Genomic DNA, 16,888 nt, shown 5'->3' on the forward strand with positions numbered 1-16,888 from the left:
GTCAAGTACGAAATATACAACGCCTCTACAGCTTCAGATATTATCAAATGGACAATGATCTCAGATAATACCAGTACAGTTAACTACACAACACACACCCTCCCTTCCCAACTTGTGTCCCGCTCGACTCACCCAACCGTCACACCGTCGCCCTCGGACGCGGCAGCAGCAGCAGCAGCAGCGAGCTCGAGCGGCCGGGCAAAGTCCTGCAGGAACCGCCACCTCCCGCTCTCCTTCCACCCCTTCTCCCTCCAGCCGCCCGCGTCCGCCGGGAAGAAGTCGAGCACGCCGAGCAGGCTGCGGTCGTGGGCGCCCACGACGAGCACGTCCGGGCTCGCGTCGAACCGCTGCACGGCGGCGACCGTCTCCCGGGCCTCGCGCAGGTCGACGGCGAGCGGCGTCCCCCCGCCCGGCGTCTCGGGCACCGTGAAGAAGGGCGTGCCGTCCGCGTCGCCGCCCGCCGGGCCCAGTGCCCCGCTGTAGTGCCGCAGGGCCGCCGAGTTCCCCGCGACCGGGTGGATCGCGTGCAGGGCCGCGCCGGGGCAGCAGAGCCGCGGGAGCCGCACGTCGCCGGGCAGGCGCGCGCCGGCGTGCGGCCGGATGACGGAGACGTGGTGGAAGGAGTCGCCGGCGAAGTAGATGAAGGCGTCGGGCGCCGTGCGCGCCAGGGCGTTGATGTGGCCGACGGCGTGGCCCGGGGCCGAGAGCAGGTAGAAGCTGCCGTCGCCGAAGTAGTCCAGGGCCCGCAGCCCGCCGATCTCGAGGTCCGCGCCGCCAAAGTCCAGCTCGCGGACCTCGCGGCCCTCGAACTCGCGGGCGAGTATTGGGGATTCCTGGACCGCCGGGTAGCCCGGGAAGTAGGACGCCTTGACGCCCGGGCCGACGACCAGGGACGCGGATGCCGGGAACAGGGACGGCCGGCCGATGTGGTCCGGGTGGGCGTGGCTAACGTACGAGTGTCAGCAAGAAGGCAAGACGGCCAGCCAGCTCTCTCATCAGAAGGCAACATTACCTCAAAATCAGGGCCTCAATATCCTCCAAAGAAACCCCGTTCTCGCTCAGAATCTCCGAGACGTATTTCTCGGCGGTCATGATTACTCCGATCTCCACGGTCGCCTCGATGACGGATGGGGGGAAGTCGTTCGCCAAGTCCTTCGGAAGGCCGAGGTCGAAGACGACGCGTCTCGTATTTCCCTCCGCATCCGTGTGTGTCACCAAGAAGGCGTAGCCGACGGCGCGCCACCGTTCAAAGCCTGGGATGGGCGGCCCCATAAAGGGTGCTGTGGGGAGATCCCCATCTATGGTGGTGTCAATGATGGACACCCGAACTGTAGAGTTCGAGATGGGAATGTTCAAGGGATCCTTGGTAGACATTATGCGAGGTTTACTCTGTTTGAGATTTTTCAATAAATCGAAGCAGGCTGTATTATTTCAATGGCAAAAAGTCACTATGATGTACGCAGTCAGCACTTATATACCAAGAATCGAGGCGGCGGGGTGCCCCAGCCAGGTCCGTCTCGTCTCACCCATGAACCGGCGCTTTCCCTCATAAGCCGCATGCCGCAGCTTACAGTCGATAATCATGTGGAACTCTTGATTTGGGGCCGGGAGAAACCGGCCCTCGAGGATTGCGGCACACGGGTGCTGGCCAAGTTATTGCTGACCAGCATCTTTGACCCGCGGATTGTCCATGGACATTCAGTCTCCAGCTCCGCTGTAAATGTTGATAGGACACGAAGGCCGCGTTATTGATCTCCGTATAAACGCTTGCTGCCTAGAATCTACAGTCGCGGGGTGTCCATGAAAATTTCTTACGAAAAGGAGCGTTTTCGGCGTGTAGTTGGCCAGCCTTGCTTGAACCATCTGAAGTCGTTCCATTGAGGCTCCGCCCTGCAAGAACCTATGGAATTTTCATATTTCGATTTAGAACAGATTGAACGACCTAAATCACACAACTCTTGGGTGGTTTAAGCTACTCGTTTCAGTCTATAATGTGTACCTACGGTGGACTACCAACCAACTCGGCTCGTTTCCAGTCCCAACCTCTTCATCTAAAGTCATGCAGGGCTAGAGACGGAAGAAACAAGCGAACTGATAAAAACAAGAGTAAACATGCTACCAAAGGGCTTGTGGTTATGGCAAATAGATAGATCTGGACGTACCATTTGTGAGAAGCTATGGAAGGGGATAGGCAGCGTAGGATGTGTAAAGTTGACGATGACGTAGGGCTAGCTAGTAATCAATTGCTCATAATAACCCCGGAAGGTCTTACATGCACAAGGGAAAAAAGCAGACATCACAATTTAGTTTGGCTTCGGGAATGATTGAATGGATAAAGGTCATTATTAAGCTCAGTTATTAAAATACAAGACAGTCAACCTCCTCATTTCATCTTGATGCAAATGCGTATTGTGCATGCATAGCCTCTCAAGGGCCGCAGCACATCATCTCCCACCTAGTCTCGGCGTGCCCTTTTCTCCTCTGGGCTCGGCCGCCAGTCATGGATCTACATTCTAGCCATGTGCTTCATGCAACGAATTCTCTTCGTGATAGTGGTATCATTTACTCTTCTTTCGCAAATAAAATCGCAAAACGACGAAATCGACAATGCAGGTTCGTTAATAGAAAATCAGACCTTCTCGTCGTTGCTGTTGTTCGGCGAACCCTCGCCCTGGTGCGTCTCACCGGAGAGGTTGGTGTTGGTTCGGAGCTGCGAGCGGCTACGGCGGCCGGTCGACTCTCCGGTATCCTTGCGACCAAAGGAGTGCCAGCTCTTGAAGGAGCTGAAGGTGATGGACTTCTTAAAGTCACGGCCCTCGTCTTCGCCGCCCTGGGTGAAAGCGCCACGGACAACCTGGTGGTCGTCAAGAAGGTTGAAGGTGCGCTTGGTGAACTTCCAGGCCTCGACACCGACAACGTACAGGATGGTGAAGCCGACAACAATGCCCCACTCCCAAGTAATGCCGATGTGCTTGAAGAGCGTGGTGTTGAGTGTCGGGATGTAGACGACGGGGAAGACAGACAGGGCGCCGATGATGACAGCCCAGAACAGGAACTTGTTGGCGTAGAGATCCTTAAAGAGGGGGAACTTGCTCGTGCTGTCGGGGTTGAGGCTGAACATGGATCGGCGCAGGTTCTTGAACTCCCAGGCGGAAATGAGGATAATCCAAGTAAGCTCGGCAAACACGGCGGCGCGGGCACGGAAGACAGGTCTGCATTCTTCAGTGAAAGTCTTGTTGCACTCTGCACCCAGGTTTCCGCCATTGGCACCGTAGACAATGATGACAAAGGTGGTCAAGGTCAAGGCGCCCATGATAATACCGTAGACAATCATATCGACCAGAATCTGGTTGGTAAAGACACCGCGCTTCTTGTTCTGAGGGGGCTTGCGCATGACGTCGGCAGCGGCCTGCTCGCGACCGAGTCCAAAGGCGGGGAAAGACGAGGTAACCATATTGATCCAGAGAATCTCGAGGGGGGAAATCGGGAAGACGGAAAGGTCGGAACGGTCTCTGAAGGCGAGACCACAGCAGAGGAGGATGACTTCGCCGACGTTGGAGCTGAGGAGGTGGAGAATGAACTTCTGGATGTTATCGAACATGCGGCGACCTTGGCGGATGGCGGAAACGATGGAGTTGAACTTGTCGTCAGTGAGCACGATCTTCGAGGCAGACTTGGCGACATCCGAACCGGAGCCCATGGCAATGCCGACGTCGGCGCGTGCCAGCGATGGAGCGTCGTTGACACCGTCGCCGGTCATGGCCATGAAGGCGTTGCGACGGCGGAGGGCATCAATCATGCGTGTCTTGGTGTCGGGAGCACAACGGGCAATGACCAGTGGCAGTTCCGGAAGAGCGTCAATCTCCTGGTCGGACAGCTTGTCGAAATCAGTGGCCTTCATAACGACGGCTTTAGCAACGGCGTCTGGCAGGATTCCAAGGTTCTTAGGGATGATGCCGACTTCCTTTGCGATGGCCTTGGCAGTCTCGGGGTGGTCTCCCGTAAGCATGTGAACCTTGATGCCGGCGGAGGAACATTCTGAGATGGACGGCTTGGTCTCCCTGCGGGGAGGGTCGTATATTCCGGCGAGACCGAGGAGAGTAAGTCCCTGCTCGACCTCGCTGCGCAGCGCGTCTTCCTTATCCTGAGTAACGTCGGCCTGGTTGATGGTGAACTTTCCGTCCCAGTCACGGTAGCCAACAGCAAGCACTCGCTGGCCTTGGGAGGCCAGGTTGTTCATCTGGTTGAGGACATCTTCCTTCATAGAGTCTGTGAGCTCTTGCTTGTCATCACCGAAACCAATGTGGCTGCACAGATCCAGAACGCGCTCCACGGCTCCCTTTGTGAAGACAAGACTGTTGTCGGGACCCCAGAGCTCGGAAGACTCGCTGTTTGTGGGTACATCATAAACGACTGACATGCGCTTGATGGAGCTGTCAAAGGGGAACTCGGCGAGCTGCTTCCAGCCGTTGCCTTCGAGGGACTTCTTGCCGAGCTTGAAACGGTGAGAAAAGATCTGAAGGGCAATCTCCGTCGGCTCGCCAGTGGTTTGCCATTTGGCTTCCTCTTCGTCATAACGGACAGTGGCCAGGTTGCAGAGGGCAGACGAAAGGAGGAAAGCCTTAAGGCGTGGTGTCATTTCGGCATCGTTCTCTGCCTCGGGCTCCTTGGCAGGCTGCTTGTTCTGCAGCTTCTCCTCGGGAACGTCGAACTTGAGAACAGCAGCAGATCGCTCTTGGTCGTAGTCGCGCTTGGGAGCCTCCTCAACCTTCTCCTCCTCCTTGGACTGAGAATAAGTCACCCTTCCCTTGGTCGGGTCATTGGGGCTTTGAGAGTCTCGGACAGTGTATGTGTGGGAGAAGGGGAGCCAGGCCTTGCGAACAATCATAGCACCCTGGGTCAGGGTTCCAGTCTTGTCGGAGCAGATGTTGGTGACGCCTCCAAGAGCTTCCAGAGCGGAGAGATCACGGACGACGACGTTAGATTTTCTCATGACGGTCACGGCGACAACCATGGTGATGGTAAGTACTCTGTTTCTGTGTTAGAAAAGTCTGGGAATCGAGGAGCAAGTATAGGTACTTACGCAACAAGGGACTCGGGGATGATGGCAATACCAAGCGAGACAGCGTAGATGATGACTTCGCCAGTGACGTCGAACTTGTGGGCGGCGAACACGATGATGGCCAGGATGATGGCACAGCCGAAGAGCAGATAGGCCAGGGCGGCCAGCTTCTTCTGCAACGGAGTGCCCTCGGTGAGACCCAGGAACTTGCCGACAGCGTCGTAGACGCGCTTCGAGAGACCGACGACGGGCTGGCGTTTGCCGTACTTCTTGTAGTTCATGGAACGACCAGGCTTGCGAGTCTTCTTCTGGGTGGATGCGGCAATCTTGCCAACCTCGGTCTGCATGCCAGTAGCGATCACGATGCCGCGACCGCGGCCCTTGCGGACAATGGTGGTTGCGTAGGCAATGTTGAGACGGTCACCGATGCCGACCTCACCCTCCTCGGTGGCGGGCTTTTCGGTGCCAGGGACCAAAATGTTGGCCTCGGAGGTCTTGTCGACGGGCTGGGCCTCACCGGTCAGGGACTGCTCGTCGCAGGACAGGTTCATAGCCTCGAACATGCGCATGTCGGCGGGCACGGTGTCGCCCATCTTGAGCAGGATGATGTCACCGGGAACAACTTCAGCACTGTAACACGGGTTAGCCGTTTGCCAAGCGGAATCAAGCAAGATGGCCAAGAGCCAAGAGCCAAGAGGATAAAGTGGGGAGGTGGGAAGGGGACAACCGGGCGTAGACGCATTGCGCGTACTTACTTGGGGATGACCTTGGTCTTGCCGTCGCGCAAAACATTGGCAGAGGGTGCTGACAGGGTGCGCAGGGCGTCCATTTGCTTCTCGGCGCGGTACTCCTGCCAGAAGCCAATGGTGACGTTTGCTACGATGACGAAGGCGAGGACTCCGCCTTCGATATAGTCGTTGATTGCGAAACTGAGAATCATGGCGAAGACGAGGACCAGAACCATGGCATTGAACAGCTGCTTGCTGAGGATGGTGTACCATGGCACGGATTCGCCGACCTCGAACTCATTTTCGGGGTATTTCTCATGAGCCTGCTGGACTTGCTGCGAAGACAATCCCTTGTCGGGATCGACTCCGAGCGCCTGTGCGGTCTCCTGGACCGACAGCAGGAAGGGGTGTTTTGGGTAGTCACCAGACATTGTGTCGGGTCTGCTCTGGCGACGTTGGCAAGGTTAGAGCTGCTTCCATTCACGGTGGAGGTTCTTTGGGGCGTGGTGGGAAGCTTAAATCAGCTGGTAGCGAGTGATGTGAGACGTGGTGTCGGTCTCTGTAAGATGAGGTCAGAACAAAGATTTGGCTTCAAGGACCAAAGAAGCTTCTTCGTCGTGGTGGAGAAGAAGGGTGATTGACCGGTAGTCCAGACTTTGAGGCTGGAAGGTTCGAAGGGGAGGGGGACAAGGCTACCTTTATAGATGGACAGCCGAGAGACTGGTAGACTCTGGCTGGCAAGGTCAAGAGTTTCGGAAGCTTGTGCCTCGTAGCTCGCAAGGTCGTCGGTCGGGGCAGGAAAGAGAAAAAAAAAACCCTGGGAGACGCCAAGGTCTGGGCATATGATAACACGCCCCCCCTCTCCGCGGGGCCATGGGAGGTGAGAAACAAAGGCATTCGGTCATTGTGCCGACTGAAAGTGTGTGATTGGGCACGGATGCTGCGACCAAGACGGTAGACATGGAATTCCAGCTTGGCGGGAGAAGTGGTGAGCAAAGACGCACGCAAGGGTGGTGAGCTTCTTGGCCTTGGAGACGGTCCCCAGTTCGAGAATTTGGGGGAAAAAGACAGAAGGCAAAGACGGTCCGGTTGAGTGGTGGTTCTCGGGTGACGATGACCTTGGCGGAGCTCTTGGCGGAGGGAAGCGGCGTCGACGGAAGTGGGGCGCCAGAGGGAGTGGGGACCGGTGGTGGGGCAGGAATAAGGTAAGGTAGGCAGGGCAAGGTACCGAAGTACATGCAGCAAGTACCCCCCAATGGGAGGAAGGAGGCGGGGGGATGGGGAAGGAAGGGGCACTGGGCAGAGTTTGAGAAAGAGGGAAGGCGAGGAGGGCAGAAAGAGAGAGAAGGCACGACCGGCACGATTGATCAGCATCCGGAAGGGCAGGACCGGAGAAGAGGGGGGAGGAGAGGGGAGGAGAGGGCTCCGGACCCGGGGAAGACACGAGACATGCAGCACATGGCGAGAGACATGGGGCCGTAGTTGAGTAGTTGAGGCTCGAATGGAAACAGCAGCTAGTGTACATACATGACGGCACAAACTGTAATTATTTGCTGGGAGCCTACAGCCAACTAACTCTAGCTGACAACAGTTGATGCGGGTGACGAGCACGCTCACCTTTGTCCCTGTCACCCTGGACGTTGGCGTCTCCCCGTGCTGGGTATGTTCTAGGCCGTCTATCTGTGTTTGTACTGGATTGGATTAATCGCGGGTGTTTGCACGATAACTCGGAGTTGCAATCCGACAAAAGGGACGAACCACGAGTTGGTAGTGACGGAGTCTGCAGCCCGTACGATATGACGGCACGCGCCCCACCTTCAGTGACGCCATTGGTTGCTACCGGGCGAATAAGGTTATATGCGGCGATGAACCAATGGCGAGTCTCAACTGCGCCATGGGGAAGTTGTATCACGTGCTGCTGCACCTGCTTCGGCTGTGCACAGACTTGCTGCATTTTATATGGGTCACGAGGCTGACTGTGTTGTGTGGTTGGCTGTCCCCCCTTGCCCCCCTCCCTATCATGGCGACATGATGCTCTGCTATGTATGGTAGGTACAACCCATCGCCTTTGCTCTTGGCGGCTGCTCGCCCTTCAGCACTGCGTTGCAGCGGGTGGAGGTACCTTGCCAGCCAAGATGCATAGCCCGGGTACTTACGCAGCTTAGCGGACTCGCCGCATCGACTCGCCGTCCACTGCACTATAGCGGTCACCGGGGGGCGAACTATAGCGCCTTGGCTGCTGCGGAAACCCACAACGACCACGGAGAGCCACTGAACCTGGCGCCCGTGTTTCGCTGTTTGGCTGTTTGCGTTGCACTTTGCGTCTGCAAAATGGGAACAACATGAGACTCTGCACTTCTCGGCCTTACCTCAACAAAAAAAGCCTCCGAAACATGAACAGCACTCTTCTCTTTCTTTCTTTCTGTCTCTCTCTCTCTCTGTGTTTCTACTCACACGCCTCACATGCCGGGCACCGGTGGATTCGTCCATTGCCCACCCTTCCCCTCCGCCCCAGACGCCATGGCAAAGCCAAGTTGTGTTAATGGCCGTGGGAGGCTCTTTTCCCTCCATCTCCATCTCTCCTGACAAGGTTTGATATCACGTGTACGCGTCAGCTGACCCGTCGTCCTCGTATGGAGTTGCCTGACAGAAGGCCATGAGACCTTCCATGGCCAAAGCCTAAACCCGAGGCGCCGTCGCGTTCCGCCGGGCGGAGCGACACCGGATGGCCACACGGCACGCCACATTCAGTCACTTCTCCCTCGACTCCGTCCGCCGCCAAGATCTGACTTTTTCCACTCCTCCAACACACCCTGAACTCAGCGTGCGTTCCCAGCTAGCCACGTTGGCCAGGGGTCAACCGTCTGTCTGTCGGTCGTCGCGAGCAGTGTACACAGGGGGGATAGCATCTCAAACTCCGGGCTTCGATCCCCCGCGGCCATCGCCGTGCCACCGGCCATGGCCAGACGAAAAAGCAAGCCTCTATTCGTCTCCATCTCTCTGCAACCCCTTCATCTCCCACGGAATTCCTGCGTCTCCCTTTCCCCTCCAGCTCGACTGGCAACTGCGACGCATACACAACCCTCGTCTTGCTGCGCGTGTGGCCTCGTATGGGTATGATGGCCACCCACCATTGCAACTCCGTTTGCACCGGCTCGACTTGGCGCACCTTGGCGGTTTCTTGTCCTACGACTCAACAACGTTGGACTGACTCCAACGTGGGACGGCCGTCGCTGGGCCAGACAGTTCCAAAATCCAGAATTCACCCCCATTTACCCATCATCCCACCATGCCGTCAATTGGCCACTCATGAACCACTAATCCTCGCTCCAAGACGCGACCTCGGAAAAAGACCACACAGTCAAAGTGAGGGGGACGGCGGCCATGGAGGGGCACGTCGATGATCCAAGCGCGATGCTGATCCCGTCTGTCGGTTTTCCTCATCTGGGCCGCCGTCGTCAATCACCCCGCGCCCGCCCGTCGTTGCGCTCATCACGTCCGCATCCGCATCCGAGACGAAACGAATCATCGCTCCGGGCGGCTGTCAGTGGTTTCCCCCCTCTTCCAATTTTTTTATTTTATTTTTATTTTTTGTCCTCGTCCAAACTTTTCATTTCTTGTGTTGCTGCCCAATTCCCGTGCCTGTCATTCCTTTGTTTTCGTCCGCTCCAACTTCACACAGGTCATAATCTTCTCGGTGGAGTCGCCAAGCGCTTGGCTTCTCGAGACCGCGCAAGATGGTGTGGACCGGGCCAAGTGACGTAGGAGGTTGAACCCAGACAGACGCCCTCCCGCTGTCTCTTTCGCCTTCGGTTCTCGCGTTCCTCGTACGCTCGGCCCAGAAACACCAGCGGTTCTTGGTCGCACGCTCTTGGCAAAGAAACTTTTCGCCATGGTCCCCTGAGCCGTCGACGCCCAGATCGATCCATGGAAAGTCGCTCGAAGAAACACAAATCCTGCCCCCTTCGATGCCGTCACCCAGCGCCAGCGGCCATCTCCCCGAACCAGCCCCTCGGGGCCGCTTGTCATGCTCGCCATCGTCAGACCACTCGGACTATCTAGTAAACCAGCATGCTAACCAACTAACCTCCTCTTTTGTGACCAGTGCACACGCGCTTGCTGCGATTCTGGGGTAAGACAAACCACCCGGTCGCGACATGGCGCTGTCCTACACACACACACATACAAAAAAAGAAGTTCAGACAGGCCGCCGCCGCAAAAACGTGCTTGCGACGATGATCAGCACTGGCATCACAACCTAAGCCTTTCACCTATCCGTCTTGTCCGTCTTGTTTTTGTCTCGCCCTGTCGCTGCTCCACGCAATGCTTGACTGCTTCCTTTCCATGAGCTTGTATTACGGCGTCATGCATGCACCCGAGGCTTGGATGATGGCATCGGCCCCATTCTCAAACATCTGGCTGCCGGCCTTTGCTCGCCGGGTTGGGGGAGGTGCAGAATGCCTGCCCGCCTTGGCCTGGACGATTCGACCTTGCTTGGCCGTGACGCCGTCATAGTACATACCGAAATAACGGCAGCTGGATCTCAATGCGGTCAGAGGCGGGATGCGCCCAGCCGTTCCCAAGGGTCTTCTCTGCATCGACGCCCTTGGGGGCCTCTCCTATCTCCACTTGTGACTCCCGTGAGTCTTGGTCTTCTTGGGCTTCTTGGTCCTCTTGGCCTTGGCGAATCTGACCAACGGGCCAGAGCTCACGTTGTTGGGCGGCATCGCCAAGCTTGTGGGATCAGCTGAAACTTTCAAAAATCTGGATGCAAGATCGACATTGAAAATCAACTGTCTTGCCACACCTTATCTGGTGTTAGGTCTCTCGAATATCGCATTCATCCGATTGCCGACTGATGGTGGCTGCCATTGGCCTTGTGTTGGGAGCCAAGATTCAGCCGAAATTATCGATTGAGTAACACTTACAAGAGCTATTGGCCAGCCCGCGTGATACCCGTAGGTCGTCAAGAGAGGCCCAATTGGTCATTTTCAGCTTTCTGGAAACTCTCGTTTGACAAGCGTCAAGACATACACATGCTTAACCTGTAAAGCCTCAACTTGGGGCCATGACATCGTACTTTGCGGAGGCGTGGAGGCGCGTTACTCAGTTACTTAGGCACAGGATCTCGAGACCATCGCCTCGATCTGAGCTGTGCCGATGCCTTGACTCCCAAGTTGTCAAGTCAGCATTAGAACATGTCCAATTAGCAATCCTCCTCTATACAATAGTGTTTTAGAAGAATATTCAATGAAGAGCCTTTGACTTCTATAAAGTGACTACACTCTCAGTGATGATATCCAAGGTTTGGAATCCTCTCCCGTGTATGTAAATCTTCCCCCGATTCCGCCATGGTCTTCAGGTTGCCATCAAGCCCCCGGCACAAGAGCTTACAGTCAAGTTGAATAACTGAACAGCACAAGACAACAATCATGCGAGCTATAGACTACGCATCCGGGCTTCTCGTCGCCTGTAGAGGCATCGGTGCGCCCCTATTTTGCCTACCCCCCGAAGCCACGATGTTGACTGTCGTCCAAGCCGCCCACCCGAATCCCCCAACCGGTCTCTCTTCCAACTCCCCCGATGACGATAGAAAGGGGCAGTGCTATTTCATCTGCTCGCTGCTCGTCACAGTCTACCCTAAATGCCTGGTTGTTCTTTGTCATCGTCTCTGTGAGGCCATACAGGCTACATGTCGGGCACGACGATCACTCATCGGCTGTTACTTATCTGGTAGAGTCCAATAAGACTGCACTGCTGGACCCACGATTTCAAACCGTGGTTCTGACTACGTCTGACCGAGTCTTTAGCAAACTCTGCAGCTGCTCATGACGGGCTTCCATGGCGCTACGAATACGCCTTGGTTCCTCTTCCAGTGGAAAGCCAAAGCCAAAAATACATTCATAAGTATAATATCCCCCCACGCGGTGGCTTCGCTGTGATTTCCTACTTCTGACGCACCGTACATCCAAATAGACGCCAGGTTTTCCCATCGCTGTAAATAAACCTACACAAATCATCGCTATTGCCTCCCTATTCTACACGCTCGACATATACATCATACACGACCCCACGAAACCAAAAAAGAAGAAGAAAAGGAAAAGAGGAAACAAAAAAATACAGCGAGTTCTTGCAACCTGACAAGATGAAGCTTTTCGCAACCATCGCCCTCCTCCTGGCCCCCCTCGCCCTCTTCACCACGCCAGCCTCGGCCGCCAACCACAGGCGCCACGCCGGGATGCCCCTCAGGCCCTACGACATCCCCCCCTGCGTGATCCACTGCATGAAGGAGCTCGAGTACAGGCTCAAGGAGCACGAGCTCCCGAGGTTTGCGGGGGACTGGTGCTCGTGGACGGCGCCGCCCATCCGGGAGGACTTTATCGCCTTCGGCAAGAAGCTGGACGAGTGCAAGATGGTGCAGTGCACCAACGTCCGGTGGTGGTACGACGCCGCAGTGTGGCACTGGGACTTTTGCGACTGGCACGGCCAGCGCGAGGAAAGCATGATGTGGTTCAGCGACTACAGGAAGAGCGCGTGGTGGCCCAACGAGGACGGGCGTCCCAGGCCGCCCGGGCACGAGTCGTGGATATCGGAGAATCGCACTGCCAGGCCCTATTAGTGGTCTTGCCATAATCGACGAGGGACGGGCTGGTTGGGAACGACACCATCCGCGTCGGCTATTATACATCGGGCAATAGGTTGTCAGTCATGTCGAGTTCAGTGTAGGGATCGATGCTATGAAAGACGCGGGGCAGTCCCAGACTCGTTGGGCATAAAATTGCAAAGTGGAACGTCCAGGTAGAATTTAGTACTCGGCGATCATATCTTTAAGCTCTCACTACTCTTGGCTGATGCTATCATTTCTAACTGACAGAGAGCAGTTTTTTGGATTCCCTTGTATTTTTGCTTCGTTCTTAGACACTCAGCTGAATTCGGTAATGACCCGTCATTCCTCGCAATACTTGTCATATTGTTGATTTTGCCTATCCGTCCACCCCTCAAAATAATAACTGCTTCCTGGAGGCTACTTGGTGAATGTTGCAAAGACCTAATGGATTATTTGTCCAGTTGATTTGCTACGGGAACTAAACATGACGTCATTTATGCATATGCCAGAAACAGTCCGAAGGATCAAGATTCCTTTATGTTTCTCTTCGTCCAACTCATTGATATCTAGCTGGTTCCGTCGCCAGAAACTCAAGACCTCAGTTTTTGCAAATGATTGTTGTAAACCTCAGTTTGATTTTGGCAGCATTACAGATGGCTGTTAGTATGATTTATACCTGATACACATTCCTAAAGAGGGGTCATCAAGCCCTTTGGAGTGCATAGATGTGTCAATTACCATGCTGATGGGGCCCACACTAGTTCTGTTTATGGAGGTTTAACAGAGTGGAAAATCTTCGTTGTAAGAGAACTTGGATTCACAGTGTCTACAATGCGAGAGGAGTACGACGCTGGGCTACCGCAAGCCACGGATGTAAACTGGATTAGCACTATATCAAATTGTAGTTTTCTGGGGCCATATGCATTTTAGCATTGCAATAGAAACTTGGTCACTGTTAACATATTTCCCAGCCAGGTGGGTGAGGCTAATACTTGGGTTCCCATAAGCCGAATAAGGTGCAACGGGCAACCTCAAAACCCTTGCGAATATTTCGGCGTCCTGATACGGAAAGGTTCCCGGCTGCCATCCCACGACCTGCCCACCTTCAAGTTTCAATTCTATTCCAGATAGGTAACTGCATCTCCTCCGTAACCGTTCTGTCCGATCACAATCGGCAGATAAACCCAATAACCCACCGTAAACTGCCAATCTACACTGCAGGTTTGCACTGCCCGCAGTCCATGCCGTCGGGGAGAGAAGTATCCCCACGGAGCAGCCCGCCAAAGAGGTCCGCCAAATTCCTACCGGATCCAAATGGCTGCAGGCCGGCCCCGCTAGAAAGCAACGTCAAAGCCGCCCAGGAAGACTAGCGCAGTTCGGCGTGACGTGTAATGGCTTCCCGGCTTACTTGCGTCACGCCGCTGAGACATACTCCAAACCGCGTTCGATTTTCAACGAATTAGGGAGTAGCCGGCCAAAAGGGCATTGGGTGGCGGATGCGGTCAAAGAAATACAGGCAGCTCGTGTTTATACAAATGCAATAACATCTTCTCTCTCTCCATTTAGATTCAAACTGCAGTGACGGCGGGTCTGGGAACTCCAAGCACCACCTCCAAGATGGCGAACATGGACCTCTCGAAGCTTGCCAAGAAGACACTGGACGTGTCTCGCGGCTTCACCTACACCTACTACACCTCCCCCGCCCAGCAGTCCAAGCCCACGCTCCTGCTCTTCCACGGCTGGCCCGACACGGCGCGCCTCTGGGCCGGTCTGATCAACGACTACCTGCTCCCGAAGGGCTTCGGGATCGTCGCCCTGGACAACCTCGGCTTTGGCGGGAGCTCCAAGCCCACCGACCCCAGCGTGTACGCCTTCCACCACCTCGCCGCCGACGTCGTCGAGATCCTCGACGCCGAGAACCTGGGCAGCGTCGTCGCCCTCGGCCACGACTGGGGCTCCATGGTCGCCCAGCGGCTGTACAACTTCCACCCCTCGCGCCTGCGCGGCCTGGTCACGCTCAACGTCCCCTACATGGCGCCCAGCGGCCACTTCGACCTCGACGCCATCAACGCCATGACGAAGATGGTCTTCGGCGTCGGCATCTTCGAGTACTGGCACTTCTTCACGGCCGACGACGCCGTCGACATCATGAACCGCAACCTCGAGTCCGTCTACGCCGTGACGTTCGGCGAGCCCCACACCTGGCTCGAGAACTGGTGCGCGCCGGGCGGGATGCGCGCCTTCGTCAGCGAGGGCCGCACGCAGCCGACGCAGGCGTACGCCACGGCCGAGCACAAGGCCGACTTCATGGAGCGCTTCGGCAGGGACGGCGGGTTCGCCGCGCCCAAGTGCGCCTACACGGGCACCAGCACCGGGGTGCAGGCCGAGTCGGAGAGGCGGGTGCCCGAGGAGGCCAAGACGGTCCGGGTGCCGGTGTTGTACTGGGGCGGCGAGCAGGACTTTGTGTGCAGGCCCGAGCTACTGCAGCAGAGCATCGCCGCCGGGGTGCTGCCCAACGTGAAGAGCGTCACCAGGAAAGGCGGGCATTGGGCGCTCCTTGAGTGTCCTGACGAATTTGGTCAAGATCTGACGGGCTGGCTGCAAGAGACATTCGATAATTGTGGCTGTGTAGTTAACCTCATCGCACCACTTGGAACATGGTTATAATTGTGTCATAACTAACCAGAACGATGCAAGCATTGTGGGTTTTTTTTTATCGACACCTATATAATAGGTATCCAAAAAAACAAAAAAGATTTACCGATTAATCGGATTCCGTGGATTGGAATGGACGATCAGGGGATCGAACCCTGGGCCTTCCGCAGACATTGTGAAGAATGCAAAGCGGACGCTCTACCACTGAGCCAAACGCCCTTGATTGTGTGATGCGAGATCCCACAACTGGATGACTGAGACGGTCGGAATTGGGTATCAGAACCCTTGCGCGGGGTCTACGTCCAACTGGACACATTTGTAAAGACAACAGACATGCAGATGGATGGCACTAGCGAAGCCCTAAGTGGACTGTCCTCACTTCTTCCCACTATGATCCCACTATGATACATCTAAAAATAGAACCATAAGAGATAATAAGCTGGGATCTATTAACGACGGGGACGTGTAAGGGTATAATATCGATGGCATAAATTATAGGACACACATACACTAGCTCTACAGGAAAGTTGCGCGGGCATGCGGCGCCAATCTAGCTAGCTAACTGTCCGGGGACTCCTCCTAGCGTCGGTGTGCGTGGCACTAATGAAAAGTTGAGGCTAAATGGGCAAACAGCAAAAAGAATATCTCCGAACCCAGAATCGAACTAGGGACCTTTCGATCATCTTGGAAACCCATTACAGTCGAACGTGATGAACCAACTACACCATTCGGAGGAGACGAGGTTGGACCTCGTGAATGATTGGCTGACTGTTGAGCGGGCCGGCGGGCAACGGACTTATACTTGAGCCATGGCGTGGGTCAGGCTCTCTCTGCCGGTTCATCTTGATCTTATCACGTTTGTCCCTTTGAGGGTGAGCACTGCGCAATTTAGTGCTCAGAGATCTTGACACATTGGCGGCGTTGCGCTTCTTTTTTTGGAGTTGCTGATTATAGTTCTGTCACATTTTAAAAGGATTGGTTTTCATTGCAATCAACTTGGATTTGCTTCAACGACTGTTCGATAGGAAAAAGATTCATGCTCCTGTGCTCGATCAGTCGTCCTGCGGGTACCTCGCTCCCACATGAATTGTTGTTACAGACTCGTACTGAAATCGGTCTCGTTTTGTTATTTGTTTCATAAAGTACAGGTGATTGGTTACATTAACATAGTACATGGCGGCGCAACTCAGACATCCCGATTGTCCTCCCTCCACGACCTCTGCCCGGCCCCGCCATCGACATCAGCACCAGCGCTCCTGGACTCCTTGATAGCCTCCCTAGCACCTCTCTGCTCTTCCTTCTTCCTGCACCAAAAGTCAGCAAACCGGCTCGTTCTCACACAACACCTCCAGGTCCAGCCCAGAAAGCAGGGCAGTGTTACTCACCTCTCAAGCCCGCTGCTATAGTCATCAAACTGCACGTCCTGCCCGGGGGCCTTCTGCGCGCCGCTCTTCCGATCAACCGCGTCCGCGACCTCGCCCTCGGCAAACGTCCCCATCTGCTCGGCGTCCACGTTCGGGTTCTCCGGCCCCTTGGCGGGCGCTCCCTCGGCGGCGTACGCCGTGTTCTGCCGCTCCGTCTCGTCCGCGGGGCCCGAGGAGCGCACGCCCGCGCCCAGGGAGCTCGGCACCGCGTCGTCGGCGGACCGGGACTGCGACTGCGGCAGCGGCGTGCGGCCGGGCGCCGCGCTGCGCCCCTGCCCCTCGGTCCTGTGAGCCGCGGCGTTCTCGGCCGGGTTGCGCGTGGCGGGGTTGGCGGCCGCCGTGAAGGCTTCCGACTTGGGGGGCTGGGGTGGTGCTGAAGGTGACATGGCTTGATGATTTGGATATCTCAGGT

General features: G+C 55.8%; 5 protein-coding genes across 5 annotated transcripts; 2 read left to right on the forward strand and 3 right to left on the reverse strand.

The window, feature by feature from the left end:
* Positions 1–128: 128 nt before the first annotated feature.
* Positions 129–1,374, reverse strand: EsH8_III_000143 (MBL fold metallo-hydrolase; the record flags this gene model as incomplete). The annotated part of the gene is made up of 2 exons (XM_083261868.1): positions 129–945; positions 1,013–1,374. 2 exons carry the CDS (start codon positions 1,372–1,374, stop codon positions 129–131), a joined length of 1,179 nt encoding a protein of 392 aa, XP_083122355.1.
* Positions 1,375–2,629: 1,255 nt separating this feature from the next.
* On the reverse strand, positions 2,630–6,221 carry EsH8_III_000144 (uncharacterized protein; the record flags this gene model as incomplete). Its single annotated transcript, XM_083261869.1, has 3 exons — positions 2,630–5,030; positions 5,084–5,692; positions 5,818–6,221. The coding sequence occupies 3 exons, from the start codon at positions 6,219–6,221 to the stop codon at positions 2,630–2,632; spliced, it is 3,414 nt and encodes a 1,137-aa protein (XP_083122356.1).
* A 5,714-nt stretch (positions 6,222–11,935) lies between these two features.
* On the forward strand, positions 11,936–12,409 carry EsH8_III_000145 (uncharacterized protein; the record flags this gene model as incomplete). Its single annotated transcript, XM_083261870.1, has 1 exon — positions 11,936–12,409. The coding sequence occupies one exon, from the start codon at positions 11,936–11,938 to the stop codon at positions 12,407–12,409; it is 474 nt and encodes a 157-aa protein (XP_083122357.1).
* A 1,605-nt stretch (positions 12,410–14,014) lies between these two features.
* On the forward strand, positions 14,015–15,064 carry EsH8_III_000146 (alpha/beta fold hydrolase; the record flags this gene model as incomplete). Its single annotated transcript, XM_083261871.1, has 1 exon — positions 14,015–15,064. One exon carries the CDS (start codon positions 14,015–14,017, stop codon positions 15,062–15,064), a length of 1,050 nt encoding a protein of 349 aa, XP_083122358.1.
* A 1,174-nt stretch (positions 15,065–16,238) lies between these two features.
* Positions 16,239–16,862, reverse strand: EsH8_III_000147 (uncharacterized protein; the record flags this gene model as incomplete). The annotated part of the gene is made up of 2 exons (XM_083261872.1): positions 16,239–16,356; positions 16,438–16,862. The coding sequence occupies 2 exons, from the start codon at positions 16,860–16,862 to the stop codon at positions 16,239–16,241; spliced, it is 543 nt and encodes a 180-aa protein (XP_083122359.1).
* Positions 16,863–16,888: the final 26 nt, after the last annotated feature.

This window comes from Colletotrichum jinshuiense, chromosome 3, assembly GCF_051148585.1.
Source record: "Colletotrichum jinshuiense chromosome 3, complete sequence".
Taxonomy (NCBI): domain Eukaryota; kingdom Fungi; phylum Ascomycota; class Sordariomycetes; order Glomerellales; family Glomerellaceae; genus Colletotrichum; species Colletotrichum jinshuiense.